We start from the raw sequence: 14,587 nt of genomic DNA, 5'->3' as shown, positions 1-14,587 counted from the left end.
CCCCGGGCTGTTCTCACGCTACACAGCATCTCAACTCCCACCATTGATGTCACTAATTTTGTTCTTTTTTTTTTCATAGAGAATCAATTTCATGGCAGACACTGATCATGGACTAAACGTGTTTTCCACTGCGTTATAAGGCGAGACTACTGTACGTAGACATTTTCGCCCAATGCACCGCGGTGGAAGTTCATATTACGGAGATCACTGATAGCGGTTTGGCAGGAGCCATCATGCGTCTGATCAACGCTACGGCTGATATCATACATGTCGGTGTAAACTCCGAAACACAAAAAAAGAACTCATTACCTAGGGAATCGGCCGATTGATCTTCGACATACGTAACGAGACGAAAATTCCGCTATGTTCCACGATTTTCAGAAACAGGCCCGCACGATTCATTCTGAGAAAATGTGTCTCGCGATCAGGATCTGTGTGAAAGGACTCCATTTCCAGTAAAAGCTCTTTTAGGCAGTGAGCAGTATGCAAGTGGGTGGGAGGACATGTCCAGAATTGGGTTTATAATGCGCGGAGATGATGACATGGTAGCTACTTACAAGCCTCTGATATTTACTTTTGCAAGACTGTTGGGGCAAATGTCCGGGGTGGTATATGCTACACCAACATTCACCCAAAGGACCTAACATCGGGCTCGCACCAGTGTTGTATGTAAGCGTGTTCCCCGCAACATAACTCCAAGAAGGGATATGCAGCTAGATAAGTACGCTGATGATGATGATGCTAAGGCCAAGAATGTGCATTTGAATGCAAGTTGCTCTCTTGGTATCTTGCCACCAGATTGCGTATAAAGTCACGTCGAGTGCTGCTGTTTTCTCGCCAACGCAACACCTCCAAGCAATTCACATCATCTTTCAGACAATCCAACCCAAATGACTATGGCATACAGCTCCATCGAGGTCGCTGACCTCCCAAGCCTCAACAGCTTCCACATCAACACGACGCCCGAATGGAAGCGAACTCTCCTCTCCAAGGCTTCCGTCTTCAGAGACTGCGTCAAGACCAACAACTTCGCCGACATCTACTACTTTTCCATCCTCGTCCCTCCCAAGACCAACCGCAAAGCTTTCTACAGTTCTTCAACCGACGACACTCTCCCCGATGACGTCAAGTACGAGATGAAGTCCCTCGGCGAAGCCACATTGACCAAGGGCAAAGAAGCCGCCGACGACTTCAAGACCACGACGGCGCAGCTCAAAGTGGAGAACGCGGGCCGCGAGAAGTGGCGCGAGAAGGTACAGGCGACGGGGCAGACCGCCAAGGAAAAGTTCAACGAGGCTGTTGACAATTGGGTGGACAAGACCATCGTTGCGATCGAGGAGCTGCCCGAGGATCAGCGCGAGGCGGCGGCGGATTTCTGGGGCCTCGTGTCTAACGGCGTCATGGCGGCGTTGGGCGAGGTGTTCAAGTTCTTTCAGATGATCGTGCAGGCGGTCGTCGACTGGGTGGTCGACATGTGGGAGAAGGTCAAGGAGTTTTTTTCGACTATTGGGGATGCGATCAACACGGGCATCAATTGGATCAGAGGCCTTTTCTAGGCAAGGAGCACCTGCCACATCTTGGTTTTCACTCTTTTTGTTTTGTCTGCCACTTTTGAGCTAAACTTCATCGGCACTGAGTTTCATTCGTTCGTCACCATTCACAGTTCGATGTTATACTAGGATCCTTAGGGATTGATCTTCAGCGGCATTCGCTTATATCAATCAATCATTTTGCTCTTATACGTGATATATTCACATGGCGGGTGATTCTGAAAACGAACGAGAAGACAGCATCTCTGACTAAGAGACAACCACCGCCGAAAACCATCCAACAAACCCGCCACACTACACACTACCCCCATCCGTAAACGCCTCCGTCCAACTCGACACAGACCTCGAGTCCTCCCTCTCCAGCACGCGCGTCTCCACCGGACCTTCCTTGTTCTTCTCCCTCACCCTCCTAACAGAGTCCCCTCTCCCCGCCACGTCCAACCTCGCCGCAACACCCAGCACCGGCGCCTTCAGCCGCGGATGCTCTGGCTCGTCTAAATCCAGCACGCCGAGCAGATCGTCGCCCTTTTCGGTCGTGGGTATCTCCTGGTCGCAGGCTTTCCAGGTGCCTAAGCCGAGCTCTTCGTGGGCCAGGCGCTGCAGGTGGAGCGTGTCGTTTGCGCACCACTCCAGCCGCGCATAGTCGCTGGCGTCGTTGTTATTGTTCTGGCGCCTCTTTTTCCGCTGCCAGCAGCCGACCAGCGGCTCGAGGAGCCAGGAGGTGAGGATGATGGCGCCGCCGACGGCGTAGATGAAGGCGAGGCCGAAGACGGAGAAGTTGCTGTAGGCGGTGCTGAGGATTTTCTGTTCGAGTAGTGTGTCAGTTCCCATCGCCCAGCAGCCATCACCCTCGAAAGTGATCAGAAAGGAAGAGAAACAACTTACCTGATTCCCACACAACCCCTCCGCCTCCGTCGTATTCGGCTTGACGACAAACTTCTCCATCCCGCCACCACCCCCGCCCCCGCCCGTTACCGGCCCCGTCGCCGTATCCACCGCCCTCCCCTGCATCGCCGCCAAGCTGACCGCATGCCACCTCTCGACATCCCTCTGCCACTGATCCACTCCCAACGGCCCCTGCATCCCGTAATTCAAGCCGTCGCGGCTGGCCAGCCCGCCATTGCCCCCCAGCGCCGCCGGCACGCCAGCCAAACTCTCCGCATCCACCAGCGACGCCCACCTGTACCAGTCCAGCGCATTCCTCTCCGCGTCATCAGCCACGATCCCCGCCACCCCCGCGTTCACGTCGAGGTAGCCTGAGAGAGGCGTGCACCGCCCCGAACGCGGATTGCACCACTGCGCGCGCGCGACGCAGCCGAGCGCGGCGGCGGGCTCGGTGCGGTAGTAGAAGGGCACCGCGCGCATCTCCAGGCCGAGCCCGTCGGCACCGGTCGCGGGGATGTAGTAGTGGCCGCCCGGCACGTCGGCGTGGTACCACGGGTCGGAGACGGGGGCGGTGTAGGCGATGTCGTTGGCGGAGAGGAAGAGGAGGGCGATGTCGCCGGCGGGCTGGTTGGAGGGCGTGAGGGCGGGCAGGGGGAAGAAGGAGGAGTGTGGGGCGGTGGTGTTAGATATGGTCCAGGCTTCGACGGAGCTGTGTGGTGGGTCAGTGATGGGGGAGGGGGAGGGGGGGATTGGGAGGGGGGAGGAAGGAAGAGGGGGGAGGAGGGGACGTACCCGATGCTGTAGTCCGCCGCCGCGCTCAGCGTCTTGCGGTCGGCGGCCTGGAAGCGGTCGAGCAGCGGGTACTTGTACGTCGCCGTCTCGTTGAGGTCCGAGTTGCGCGGGCCGTAGTAGTATTTGGCGTACGCGGTGGAGAAGAAGTTGGGGTCGCCGCCGTCGGGCGCCGTGTAGTTGGAGATGTTCCGGTAGCCGTCGGCGACGAGCGGCGCGCAGTGCGTCGTGCGGCGGTACAGGAAGCGGCGGTTCGGCGGCGCGTTGAAGCCCAGGTCGGCGTGCGTGTCGAGCAGGCCCGTGTCGAAGAAGATGTTGGCGTCGGGCGTGCGGCACATCTCGGCGCTGAAGGGGCACGACGCGTTGCGCGTGATTTGGGCTTGGAGCTGCTTGGTGACGAAAGTGTTGCACTGCTGGTCGTTTGCGTTGGCGTTGTTGCTGCTGTAGCACTGCTGCGCGTAGTTGGCGTAGGACGACATGCGCTTGGTCATGTATGGCCAGTAGATGGTCAGCTGCTCGGTGATGTTGTTCGAGATGGCTACGGGTGCCGCGCAGTTTGCGCTGGATATCAGCACTTCGTTGCCCATTGCCGTCGACACTCTCGACGAGAAGCCGCTTGCTGCCCCGAATCCGTACACGACGAGCATGGCTAATGTGATGACTGGGAGTATCCGTCGGACCGGCTTGGTAGCGTTGCTGCGCCAGGCGAGGAGCATTTGCAGTGATCTGATGAGCCCGCTCATGCCGTTGGCTGAATTGCGTAGTGTGGCTTGTCGTTGATGGTATAGTGCATCGCGAGCTTCGCCCGACGAGTACAGACTGTGCATGCCAAAGCATGCAATTCTCCAGAAGCTCGTGCCGATAAGAGTGACGAAAAGAGCGGTAAAGGCAATGAGGAGATCACCCTGCCGTCGAGAAAGTGTGAGCGTGAGGCCCATCACTTTTCCGTGGGACCAGTTCGTCCATACACCACGATAAATGGTGTAGAGGGACTCAGTCTCGGTCTGTGCAAACGAGTCCATTTTTCTGAAGACCTCGAAGCTCTGGCTGAGATGTGGTGCAAAGATGGAGCATTAAATGGCCCTGTTGTTGGCCAATCATTTCCGCTTGTAGAAGGTCGCGATATTCAGTGCACAGCCGGAGCCTCTTCCTCAGTCGGTCGTAGCTTCAACGGCCATGGAGTACTGAACCATGGAATCTGCAGACACCGTCAGCACTCTGCAGATATGTATACCAAAAATTACCCGACACTCGCATCGAGGCGAACCCTCCGGCCGAACCTTGCAGGGTATGAGAAGCCATTGGCAGCTATTTATGCTTTCCATTCGAAGTGTCACGACCATTTCAGCAGAGCTAAACCCTTCCACGGACAAATCGAGACGGCACGTCTTGTGCGAGCGCTTGCTGAAACGCTGTGCGACTCATCTCGACGTCTGGTGGCAATGGTATATTGCATATTTCCCGGTTCCCGATATAGTGGGGGCCGTGGTTTGTGGGGGCCGTTTACCCCTCGAACCTAGAGCGCGATAAGGTTCAGACCTATCACTGGAGGTACCATCACATGCTCCTTAGCTGCATATCAGGATTTAGAAACAGATGGTACCACTAAGGTTAGCACCATGATTTTCGACGAGGGACTTCAATTATTGGATATCTACACCCATTTATAGCATGCGCCACCACATCGCCCAGCCAATACAAGTCAATCTGCCTTTATCCGACTAGACCGAAGTCTTGAAATGGTAACATCCGTCGAAAAAGGCGGTGTCGCTGTGTACAAGCACGTGATACTGAATGTCGATGACGCATGCCGCTGCCAGGCACGGCTTAAGCCGTACCTGCTTTGAACGCCACTGTTTTAGAATCCTTGTCCATCATCTACCCGACATCGCAATCACCTCAGACATTTGGAATGTCATCAAATGCTGAAGAACGCAAAAGGATAACGATTAGTGAGTAGTGGTGATGTACCACTGCCAAACGACCTAGCTAAACCTAATCGGGAAAGAACAATGCCGTGGTGGTAATAGGGGAGCAACCCAGGCAAACAGAACAAGCGATCAGCAAGCCGTTGGCCTCACTTCAAAGCATTCTCGGAGGGCCACTTGTCAAATATCAAAAAAGTTATCTGGTTGTTTATGAAATCTGATGTTGATCAAGTACAGGATGAGGAGATGCAAAACCTGAAATCACCATTATTAGCTATCAATTCCATAATACGCCTTGTTTAGAAGCGCAACAGCCCTCTCCCTCGCAGCATTCCCGATTCCCTTGAATCCCTTCGCGTGGCCTAAAGCCCTCCTCACTTCCTCTGCATTCTGTCGCATCTCGTCGCGGCTCAGCAGATACTGCACAATATCCACCGCCCCAGATATGGCCGCAGCACAAAGCGGCGTCATATTGTACCGGTCGGGCGGCGGTGCGGCGGACACGCGGCCGGTGCAAAGCAAGCGTTTGCACATCTCCAGCTTCTTTCCGCGAGCCGCTTCCTGTAACGGAGTTCGGCCGGCGAAGGTCGGCAGGTCGGGGTTGACCTCTGGAACGTTGTCCAGCAGAAGCGTAACGACCTCCAAGCTCCTACTCTCCACTGCCATGTACAGTGCAGTTTTACCGTCGTGATGATGCCTTCGGTTCGGATTGGTCCGCGGGTCCTGCAAAAGCATGCGGACCAAGTCGACTTCACCGGATATGGCTGCCGCGTGCAGCGGCACCTCGCGCGGGTCGTCCGGATTCAGATCGAGGGCGCTAGATGCCAGCAGATCTCGAGCGAAATCGAAGTAGTGTATGGAAATGGCCATCGCGAAGGCGTCGTTGGGGTCGATGTGGTTGGAACGAAGGATAGATAGCACGGCGGCTCTGTGTCCACGGTCCGCTGCTTGCTTCAGGGCTTTCCTGCCCAACGCGTCCCGGATGTCGGGGGCAAATCGGTTTGAAAGCAGCAGGCGTACCAAGCGCAGGTTCCCTAATTTGGCCGCCCGTAGCAGCGGGCTTTCTCCAAACATCCGGCTTCGAAGAGTCGTGTCCCCTGATACAATTAGGGATGAAAGTAGGCCTTCGTCATCAGTGTCAACGGCGTAGTGCAACGGTGTTTCCCCCTTGTTGTCGGCAATCTGCGGGTCGGCCCCTGCTGCGAGTAGTTCTTGAACCATGGCCCGGCCATTCGGACTCGAGACCACTGCATGGAACAGCGGAGTCCTGCCGTGCGCGTCGGTTGAGTTTACCATAACACCACCTGCAAGAACATGTCGCAGGAGTCCTATATTCTCCTTCCTAATCGCATAATGGACGATTGTTCCCTGTGGGCCATAGGATTCGTTTCGACCAGCGCCGGCAGCGAACAACATCTTCGCAATCTCTATATCCTCGCGTTCGAGAGCAAATGCCATCGGGGTCTTCCCGTCTTCGTCGCTGATGTCCACATCAACGCCTAATTCGAGCAGTTGCTGAATCAGCGGTATATCCCGTCTCTCTACAGCTATATGGAGCGATGTTATCGATGACGAGGACGGGCCTAAGAGCTCTATCTCAACATCCTCGTTGTTCAAGAGTTGTTGAACGATTTGATCGTGGTTTTTGATCAGCGCGTAATAAAGCGGAGTCCGGTGATGAGCGTCTTCGGGATCGAGTAATCTTCCGTCTGCTTCGACTTCTGGGGAGTTGAGAATATGGTTGAATGCGCTGCTGATTCCCAGCTCGCACAACAGGTGAATGAGCCGAGAGCCCTCAACTGGCCAATCGAAACGCCATTCGTTATTGAGGAAATCGACCACGTCAGCAAGGTCAGCCCATTTCCCGACTATGGCCTCGTCTGACGGCCATTGGAAGAGGCCGAGGAGATCCTGCTGCGAGATCCCCTCTGCCTCAACTTGGGCAATGTGCCATGGAATGGAGAATATCGCATAGCGCGCAAGAGGGAAGGCCTCATCCAACACCCGCTCGGCGTGGAAGCCCTGGTCTCTATCCTGTTTCCGCGGGGATTCTGGAAACCTGTAATGCAGAACCTCGCGCAATGTGAGATATCGTATGCAGGAACGCGATATCTCGAAATGTGCAAGCCCTCTAGCCTTCTGCTCTGAGCATGATGCATCGTCCATCGTTTTCTTCTGTAAGTTCTGTAGTCCGCACTGGAGGAGGTAGTCTGAGACAGATTGGTGGATGAATTGTGCGCGGTTGTTGATGATTTGCACGAGGCCCTTTGAGAGGTGGTTTACTTTGATCTCCAGTTGGTCCAGGTCGTCTGCAAAATCGTCTCCATCCTGGTACTCCGCAATTGATTGATGAGACATAGTGGCGTCTATTGCCATAACATGCCGGAGTTGTGTTGCAGTCAGTGGGTATTGCGAGAAGCAGAGCCACTGAAACAGTTTAAGCGTAAGTCCATGTTCATCTTCAGGCACCTTGCTTAACAGCTCGGCGTAAAGCCGGTGCAACTCAACCGGAATACCTTCAATATGCTTCTGAATGACCCGGCGCCGCGCACCTTGGAATTGTAATTTCAAGGCTTGAGATGCCACCAGCACTGCCCACTGGAAAACGCCATTTGCCCTTTCAGATATTTTTCCGGCGATAGCGATCCTCGAATCGTCTGTAAACCCCTGTAGAATTGTATCTAATATCGAGCGGATATCGGACGAGTTTTGCTTTTCGACGCAAATGGTATTGCTCTTGGTAGCGTTCAGTGAAGGGTAATAGCGGCATGCGAAACAGATCCTCAGATGGCACCCGGAGTTTCGAGCTTGCAATACAAGGTTTCGAGCGTACAGAACAAGACTGGTAGCAGCATCCGATCCACACTCGTCCAGTGCATCTACGCATAGGGTGATGGGGCGGCCCCGCGATGCTTTCAGAACTATTGATGCAATTTTATCGCGGAGCTCGTCTTCCCCCCAGGTCCAATCTTGCCCAGGTAGACCTTTTTGACGGCATCGTTCTTCAAATCTCTCCGTCAAACCGGCCAGATACTGAGGCATCTTTGTCAACAATTGGTGGAGGAGCGACCTGTACAAGCCAACCGCTGATTTCTGCATAGCCGTGCCTCGTCCATGGAAGAAGTAGGAAGCAACGATCTGCGTAGAATCGCCGCTCTTGGTCTCCAGGTCATCAACGATGAATTTCATGACCGTGGATTTTCCAGCACCAGGAGTACCTTGCACCCATAGCAATCCGGCGCATTCGGAAAGCCACTTCACGTAGTCCGGATGTTCTAGAACCCAGGTACACGTTCCATTGTTCTTCGCGGTGATGACTTCACCCTGGCGTTGCAGCTGTTCCACAAAAGCAAGAGACTCTAAACAAGCTGGTTGCTGATGAGCTGACCTTGGTTCTGGAAGTGACGGAGGACGATGTACTTACCTTCCTGTTGGTAGGAACGCTCTTTATTGTAGAAGGGCTCTAGAGCTTGGTGTTAGCAATGCTATGTTTAAGATAATTCCGCTCCATGGCTACCGGGAAACATGCCGGTGGTAATATCTTGATGCCGAGTCTGAACAACTTTTTGGGCACTTGTATGCAAATTCCTTAGACAAGATAGTACCTCCAGGTACGTGAGATCATCTGGGCCCTTGAACTTCACCATATCAGAGTGAGTCTCATTGATTGGGTGAATGAATGGGATCTCCTTCTCATGGGGAAAGCGACCGTGTGTAGCCGATTCCCTCTCCACCAGAACAGTGTGAGGGCCGCACATTGACCATTTCCCTTCTTCCTGTTAGTATCAAAGCAAGTCAGCAATACAGTGACCGATTTTATGAAGTCGTAGTTTACCTTGGAAGCTGTGGGCGACTGCTTTGTCTCATAGAACGAAAAGACCTTTGAATCTTTGAATGGAAGCGCATTTTCGAACTTCTCGCATTGAGAGCGCAACATCTCAGAACTCGTACTGAGCGTCTGTAGTAAAGCTTCATTCGGGTTTTGCCGGGTCATAGGAAGTAAAGATTCCACGGCCATTCCCCTACTAGGGGCTCCGAACATGAGGATGCCTACAATAGATCGTAAATTTGTTGCATCGGCCTCCATTACTTTCTCGCCCGCCATTTGAATGATTGCCTGGAAAGACATTTAACAGTAAGCTTCGAGGAGCATCTCGTGAGACGTACCTCTTTGACAACAATGCCACCCAAGCTGTGTCCCATGAGCACCAAGGGACGTTCGAGGTTCGATGACTAAATCGCGGTTCTCAGTTTTGCAAGTAACGAGATGGGACAAGGCCACCGACTGGAGAAGCGTCTCTAATGGTGCGGAGGGCTCCACGAAAGGCTATGCCAATGTCAGAGATGGTCTGAAACGACCGACTTTCCAGGAGCGATGTGTCATATCCATAGGTGAATATTCGAACTCGGGGTAGATCGTGCGGAAGAGAATCTCGGATCCACATGAAAGAGCCGCCTCTTTCTTTGAAAGACCCAAATGCATGACCGTTAAGACCGGACAGAGCAACGACACTATTTGCAACATTAGACTGTGAGAAATTGACAGGTGAGCAGTTGCTTACTCAATCGTGCAAGATGAGTCTCCTTGGTCGTGATAGGGCGTGAAACCAAGAAAGTGCGTGTCGAACGTCAAGCATACACTGCCTTCGGCAAGCGATGGGACCTCAAACCTCCATTCGTTTCTTGGCTGATCGTTGTTGTCTTGAGTAGATAAAGCTTCTGGGTCTGCTTCGAAGGAAACAGTAGCGATGAACTCCCGAGGATTGATTGGACATGGCGCAATGGAAGCCACGCGCACAGAATCCGGCTTGTCGAGGTGGAAGAGGTGGACAATGATATTCCGTAAAGCTCCCTTTGCGGAACACCAGTAGGGAACGTGACGAACTCGAAACGTCTTTCTGGAAGCCGGCGGTTTGCCTGCTGCTGAGTCATGGCGAGTGACATGGCGTCGTTTTGATGGACCGTTATCATCTTGTGCGCTGTCTTGCCTGCGTTTTCTGCCCCAGTAGCCGTGGGAATCAGATGAATCGAGCATGACTTATTCAGCCTCACTGGGCTTGAGACGAGAAGAGAATCAGATGGAGGCGCCCAGCTTCGCGCCTCTTACACGCGCGCGAGCGCATAGACATTGTTCGGTTCGGCCTGGCGGGATGATGAATGGCTCAAGAAAGGGACTCGAGGATGGCTTCGTGAGATAATGGAGATAGCCAGAATGAGCATGCTGATTGACAGAAAGACGAGTGTGTAGAAGTCAGGAAGCAGGCTGAAATGGCGGGGCAGATCACGTGGATGTGGCTGTGGATCCGCAATACTGCTGCCTGAAATGCGCCTGCAGAGCATCTTCGTTGAAGCAGTGGAAGCTGCTTTCAAAAATACAGAAATTCACACAAGCACAACATCTTACCAGACACTCTTCTATATTTCCTAAATACTTACCCAGTCCGCGATATGTATGAGCGACTGTTGGCCCTTCACGACGCGCTGCCATCTCCGGCAAACCAACCCCGATCGCGAGATCCCTCTATACGCATCGCGTCTCTGTAGCTGGTGGTGTTGATTAGCGGACTGCAGAGAGCCGCACCGGGGCTGCAGAGCGATTCACACGTTTCGGACAAATCTGCTGTGCACTATACTTTAATACTCGGTATTTTCTCATACGTCTGTAGATGAACACGGTTTATTTTCTCGGTGAAACGGGGATTAAATTTTCAAGTATATTATATCCGCACATCGGGCCCCTCTACATGTATAGGTATGGACGGTCAAAGTAACGATGGGGAAGCCTCTGAGTGGGAACCCGTACGATGATCCGGGCGCAGAGTACGAAGATCGACGGGGCTATAGGCATGTGCCGGACGTGCACTTCGACAAAGTTCTAGGCACACAACAAGCAAGAGAAAAGGTGTGGAACCAAAAATTTACAGTTATTGGCTACGGACAAGAAGAGTAATACGGCCGATTTCGGTCGTAGAGAACCTCAACAGAGCTGTAGATCAGTGATTCGTACTACGTAGCCTGCGGGGTTTAAAAAAAAATTAAGGCTATTCGGAAGACCCCGATACCGTATGGCGCTCTATTAGAGTAGTGTGGGGGTTGATCGAAGGTAAGTTCCGCGGTGCAGCTGCGCATGTGACCTTCCCTTTTAGAGAAGCACATTAAAATGATATTGCGCCATTGCCGCCTTCACGTACGACCATAGGTCGCAGAGAACAGGGCTTCCCGTCCGCTCAGCCGCTACTTAAGCTGCGAACCGGCCGATTAGTACTCAAGTGGGTGACCATTGGGGAATCCCGGCTGTTGTACGTTTTGACATTTTTGTTGGTGGGTGCCACCATTTTTCTTTTTCGTGGTGGTGCAGGATCGCAGATCCGGCGGAAAGCGAAGGCCACCTTGCCGCCGACCGACATCGGGCCGCCGCTCTGCGAACTGATCACTCCCGAAGGCCCGCAACGCCGGTGAAGGCAGTGATTATCTTTTTCCCCATCCAGTCCCTGCGATCCGATATGTGCGTAAGTAGGGTGCGGAAGCGCACGGTGATGGCTACCACTTTTGATCGAGTAACCACTCGCGCGGGCTCGCACGTGGGTGGTGTGGACCGAGTATGTATCCTCGGACATAAGGCAATGTGGCAGGTGGAGAATTGGTCGGCATGTGTACCGGAGTGAGCAATGATGCAGTCATCACTTGGTCTAGCCCTGTGAATTGCTTTTGTGGGGTCGTATGATGGCGGGAGCGCTTACCTCTTGTTGATTGATGTTTAGTGATAGATGATGACAGCGTGCATAGGAAGGAAGAGTTCACGGAGTGCAGACAGGCAACAGTTTCAAGTTGTGCGGTCGATGGCACTGAAAAATTTCAAATATTTACATTAAAAAAAATCACAACGCTGCGTCTATTGTTTGCTCGCTCTTACGGCTATCCTGTGTAATGCAACCTCCTCACTTGTAGACCCTAACTTTTTTGACGTTAATGACGTGTGGATATCGCGGAGAAGCGGGCGCATGATGGGAATGCACTGCACTATAATGGTGCCCACGACTTCTGATGAGTACCAGATGTTGGAGTGGGCGTTGCGCTCAAAGTAATAGCGGTCCTTGTCGTTTCCTTCGTCCTTCCAGCCCGTCCTGACGGCTGACACGATGGCGACGATCATACCCTGGCATTGGTTAGCTGTATTCTGCGCGAACTCGGAGGGGAGAAAATCACTCACCAGACTCATGGTCAGGCAGAGACCGACCTTTTCTGCCTTCCGCATGTCCAGGTTCCACGTGATGAACCACGGGAACACTGCGAAGACAAAGTCCATGATGATGTTATAAACTGGCGGCGGTCAGTCGACGGCGAAGAGTCGTAGTAGCAGGTCTAAACTCACCATTCCCGCCCTCCTTGAAATTATCGCGAAAGGTCCAGCCGATGCAGAAGTTGAGACGGTACCAGACGTCGTAGCTCGGCTTGTCGCACACCTTGGCCCATTGGAAGATGCAGCGGAACAGGGCCCACAGGTTCATGGTGCCCATGCAGAACCACAGCCCCCACTGCTGGTAGCCCTTGGTCAACTTCAGCAGAGTGACGGCAAAGGCGGTCTTGGTCCAGGCCTGGCCGATGACGGTGCCGCACGAGGTGATGTTGATGAGGATGTGCATGCGGTCATCCCACGTCTTGGTCACGTATCCGGTGGCATATTCGACGCTGATGATGGCGTTGTTGGCGGTGAGGACGATCTGGCGGACGACAGTGAGCGAAGTGCTCTCGGAGTGAGCATTTTCGGTGGCTGGCTCACCCAAGAGAGAAGCAGAATGTGGTCATCCCACCACAGGCCGTGGCGGCGGGTGACTTTGATCCAGATCCGGAGGGCGAGGAACGCGGTGGCGCCGGCGTACAGCGTCCACAAGCCAATGTTGAGCTCGGTTTGCGGGTTGACGTAGTCTTGGTCGAGTTCTTCTTTCCGCGGGATGATCATCTTCACATTCTGGGCCAAGGGCATTCGCCTGCGAAACGGAAGGGGCCCCAAGAGGCGTTCACAGAAGCGTTTAAGATATAGCGGTTGTTTGCCTGGACGGGAGAAATCAAGAGAGAGAAGACGTGAATCCTTGCGGGGAAGCGAGCGTTGAAAAAGCGGCTCTGAGACGCATGGCGCCAATCAGTCGATGGCCCGGGAAATGACGCCTCCTGGAAACGAGGCCGGAGGGCTGGCCTCGTCGCACCAGGACGGGTGCGCGTCCGAGACTCCCTTGGTGTTCGGGCCAGGGTCGAAAAACGGGTGTTAGTCCTGGCCTGTCTCAGGGCGCGACAACGGCTGCTTGCGGCCACCTCATTGGGCAGCGGCACGTCCCAGCTGCGCCTCGTGCCAGGGTCGATAAGCGACTTGCCTGATTGCCGGGAGGCGCAGACGGAGATAGCTGAGGGGCGGGCAGTGGTACGCAAAGGGGTAGGTCTGAAACATGGGGAGATCGCTTGGTATCCTAGCGGGAAACACATCTGTTTGTCAAGTGCCGACGCACGGCTGACGCGTGTTGGGTGGCTCCCTCATCACCGAATCCGAAAATAGGCCCGAGCCGCCATCTAAATCCCTTCCTTCGTCCATTATAGGCATCGATATATAGAGATATTGCTGCAGCTAGCGGCCTAGGCATCAACCCCCAGTGGGTCTCACGTGGCAATCGCCACCCGACTGACAGGTACACGGGCATGCACGCTGTTTCACCGGCAAACATCCTTTTTATAGAGCGCCACCGGCTGCCAGTCTTTTTGTGGGCTCGACGGGCGACGCCGACGCACAAGATGTTTCGGCCCGGGTGCCGAAGCAATCCCGGTGCACTTTCTTTTGCTGCGCTCGGCCCGCAACTCCCCTCAGCCAGCCACCGGTAATTCTAATCAAGAGCTGTCTAGAGCGCAGTGCGGCGCCAATCAGATGCATGGGCCGCCCTAGATGTGAAGTCATCAATAACCGTTCGAGCAACAACAACCGGAGATCGACCGATGCTGGGATATTCCGGAGAAGAAGCGAAGGCAATACTATTATTTCGTGCCTTTTTTCCAGATGCTTTTACTCTCCACCAATGACATTTTTTCCTTTTCTCAAATAGGAAAGAGGGGAGCCCCGCGTGGCTCAATACCCCGCACCCTTCGTTAAACGGCATCGCAATTTGCCGCGGCACCTTCGTCACTTCTGCATCTCGACGACCGTCGTGAAGTCGCTGGGAACCCGAGGAAACCGAGCAGACAGCCTGATCGGATGTTTCTGCACGTGTTTCATGTGGCTGGATCCACCACCCCAGCCGGAGATACCTCCATCCTGTTTTCGTGGTATTACGGCCGTTTTCTACATGACACCCACAATAACTTCCCTCTGGTCGTGCTGATTCATGAAACCGCAAGCCCCTCGCCGGTTGCCTTATAATTGGGATCCGCCTCCCGCACCACTGAAAACGGTGC

The 14,587-nt window shown here is 53.9% G+C and overlaps 4 protein-coding genes across 4 annotated transcripts; 1 reads left to right on the top strand and 3 right to left on the bottom strand.

The window, feature by feature from the left end:
- Positions 1–890: 890 nt before the first annotated feature.
- LTHEOB_2078 (uncharacterized protein) lies at positions 891–1,556 on the top strand (the record flags this gene model as incomplete). The annotated part of the gene is made up of 1 exon (XM_035510850.1): positions 891–1,556. The coding sequence occupies one exon, from the start codon at positions 891–893 to the stop codon at positions 1,554–1,556; it is 666 nt and encodes a 221-aa protein (XP_035365018.1).
- A 288-nt stretch (positions 1,557–1,844) lies between these two features.
- On the bottom strand, positions 1,845–4,246 carry LTHEOB_2077 (Cytochrome p450 protein; the record flags this gene model as incomplete). The annotated part of the gene is made up of 3 exons (XM_035510849.1): positions 1,845–2,354; positions 2,436–3,144; positions 3,228–4,246. 3 exons carry the CDS (start codon positions 4,244–4,246, stop codon positions 1,845–1,847), a joined length of 2,238 nt encoding a protein of 745 aa, XP_035365017.1.
- Positions 4,247–5,422: 1,176 nt separating this feature from the next.
- Positions 5,423–7,528, bottom strand: LTHEOB_2076 (Ankyrin repeat and socs box protein 2; the record flags this gene model as incomplete). The annotated part of the gene is made up of 1 exon (XM_035510848.1): positions 5,423–7,528. The coding sequence occupies one exon, from the start codon at positions 7,526–7,528 to the stop codon at positions 5,423–5,425; it is 2,106 nt and encodes a 701-aa protein (XP_035365016.1).
- A 4,516-nt stretch (positions 7,529–12,044) lies between these two features.
- On the bottom strand, positions 12,045–13,136 carry LTHEOB_2075 (uncharacterized protein; the record flags this gene model as incomplete). Its single annotated transcript, XM_035510847.1, has 4 exons — positions 12,045–12,308; positions 12,363–12,472; positions 12,525–12,873; positions 12,933–13,136. The coding sequence occupies 4 exons, from the start codon at positions 13,134–13,136 to the stop codon at positions 12,045–12,047; spliced, it is 927 nt and encodes a 308-aa protein (XP_035365015.1).
- Positions 13,137–14,587: the final 1,451 nt, after the last annotated feature.

Source organism: Lasiodiplodia theobromae (assembly GCF_012971845.1).
Source record: "Lasiodiplodia theobromae strain AM2As chromosome Unknown scaffold_5, whole genome shotgun sequence".
In the NCBI taxonomy this organism is placed as follows: Eukaryota; Fungi; Ascomycota; class Dothideomycetes; order Botryosphaeriales; family Botryosphaeriaceae; genus Lasiodiplodia; species Lasiodiplodia theobromae.
The sequence above is the reverse complement of the archived record's forward strand: the minus strand, read 5'-3'. Positions and strand labels throughout refer to the sequence as shown.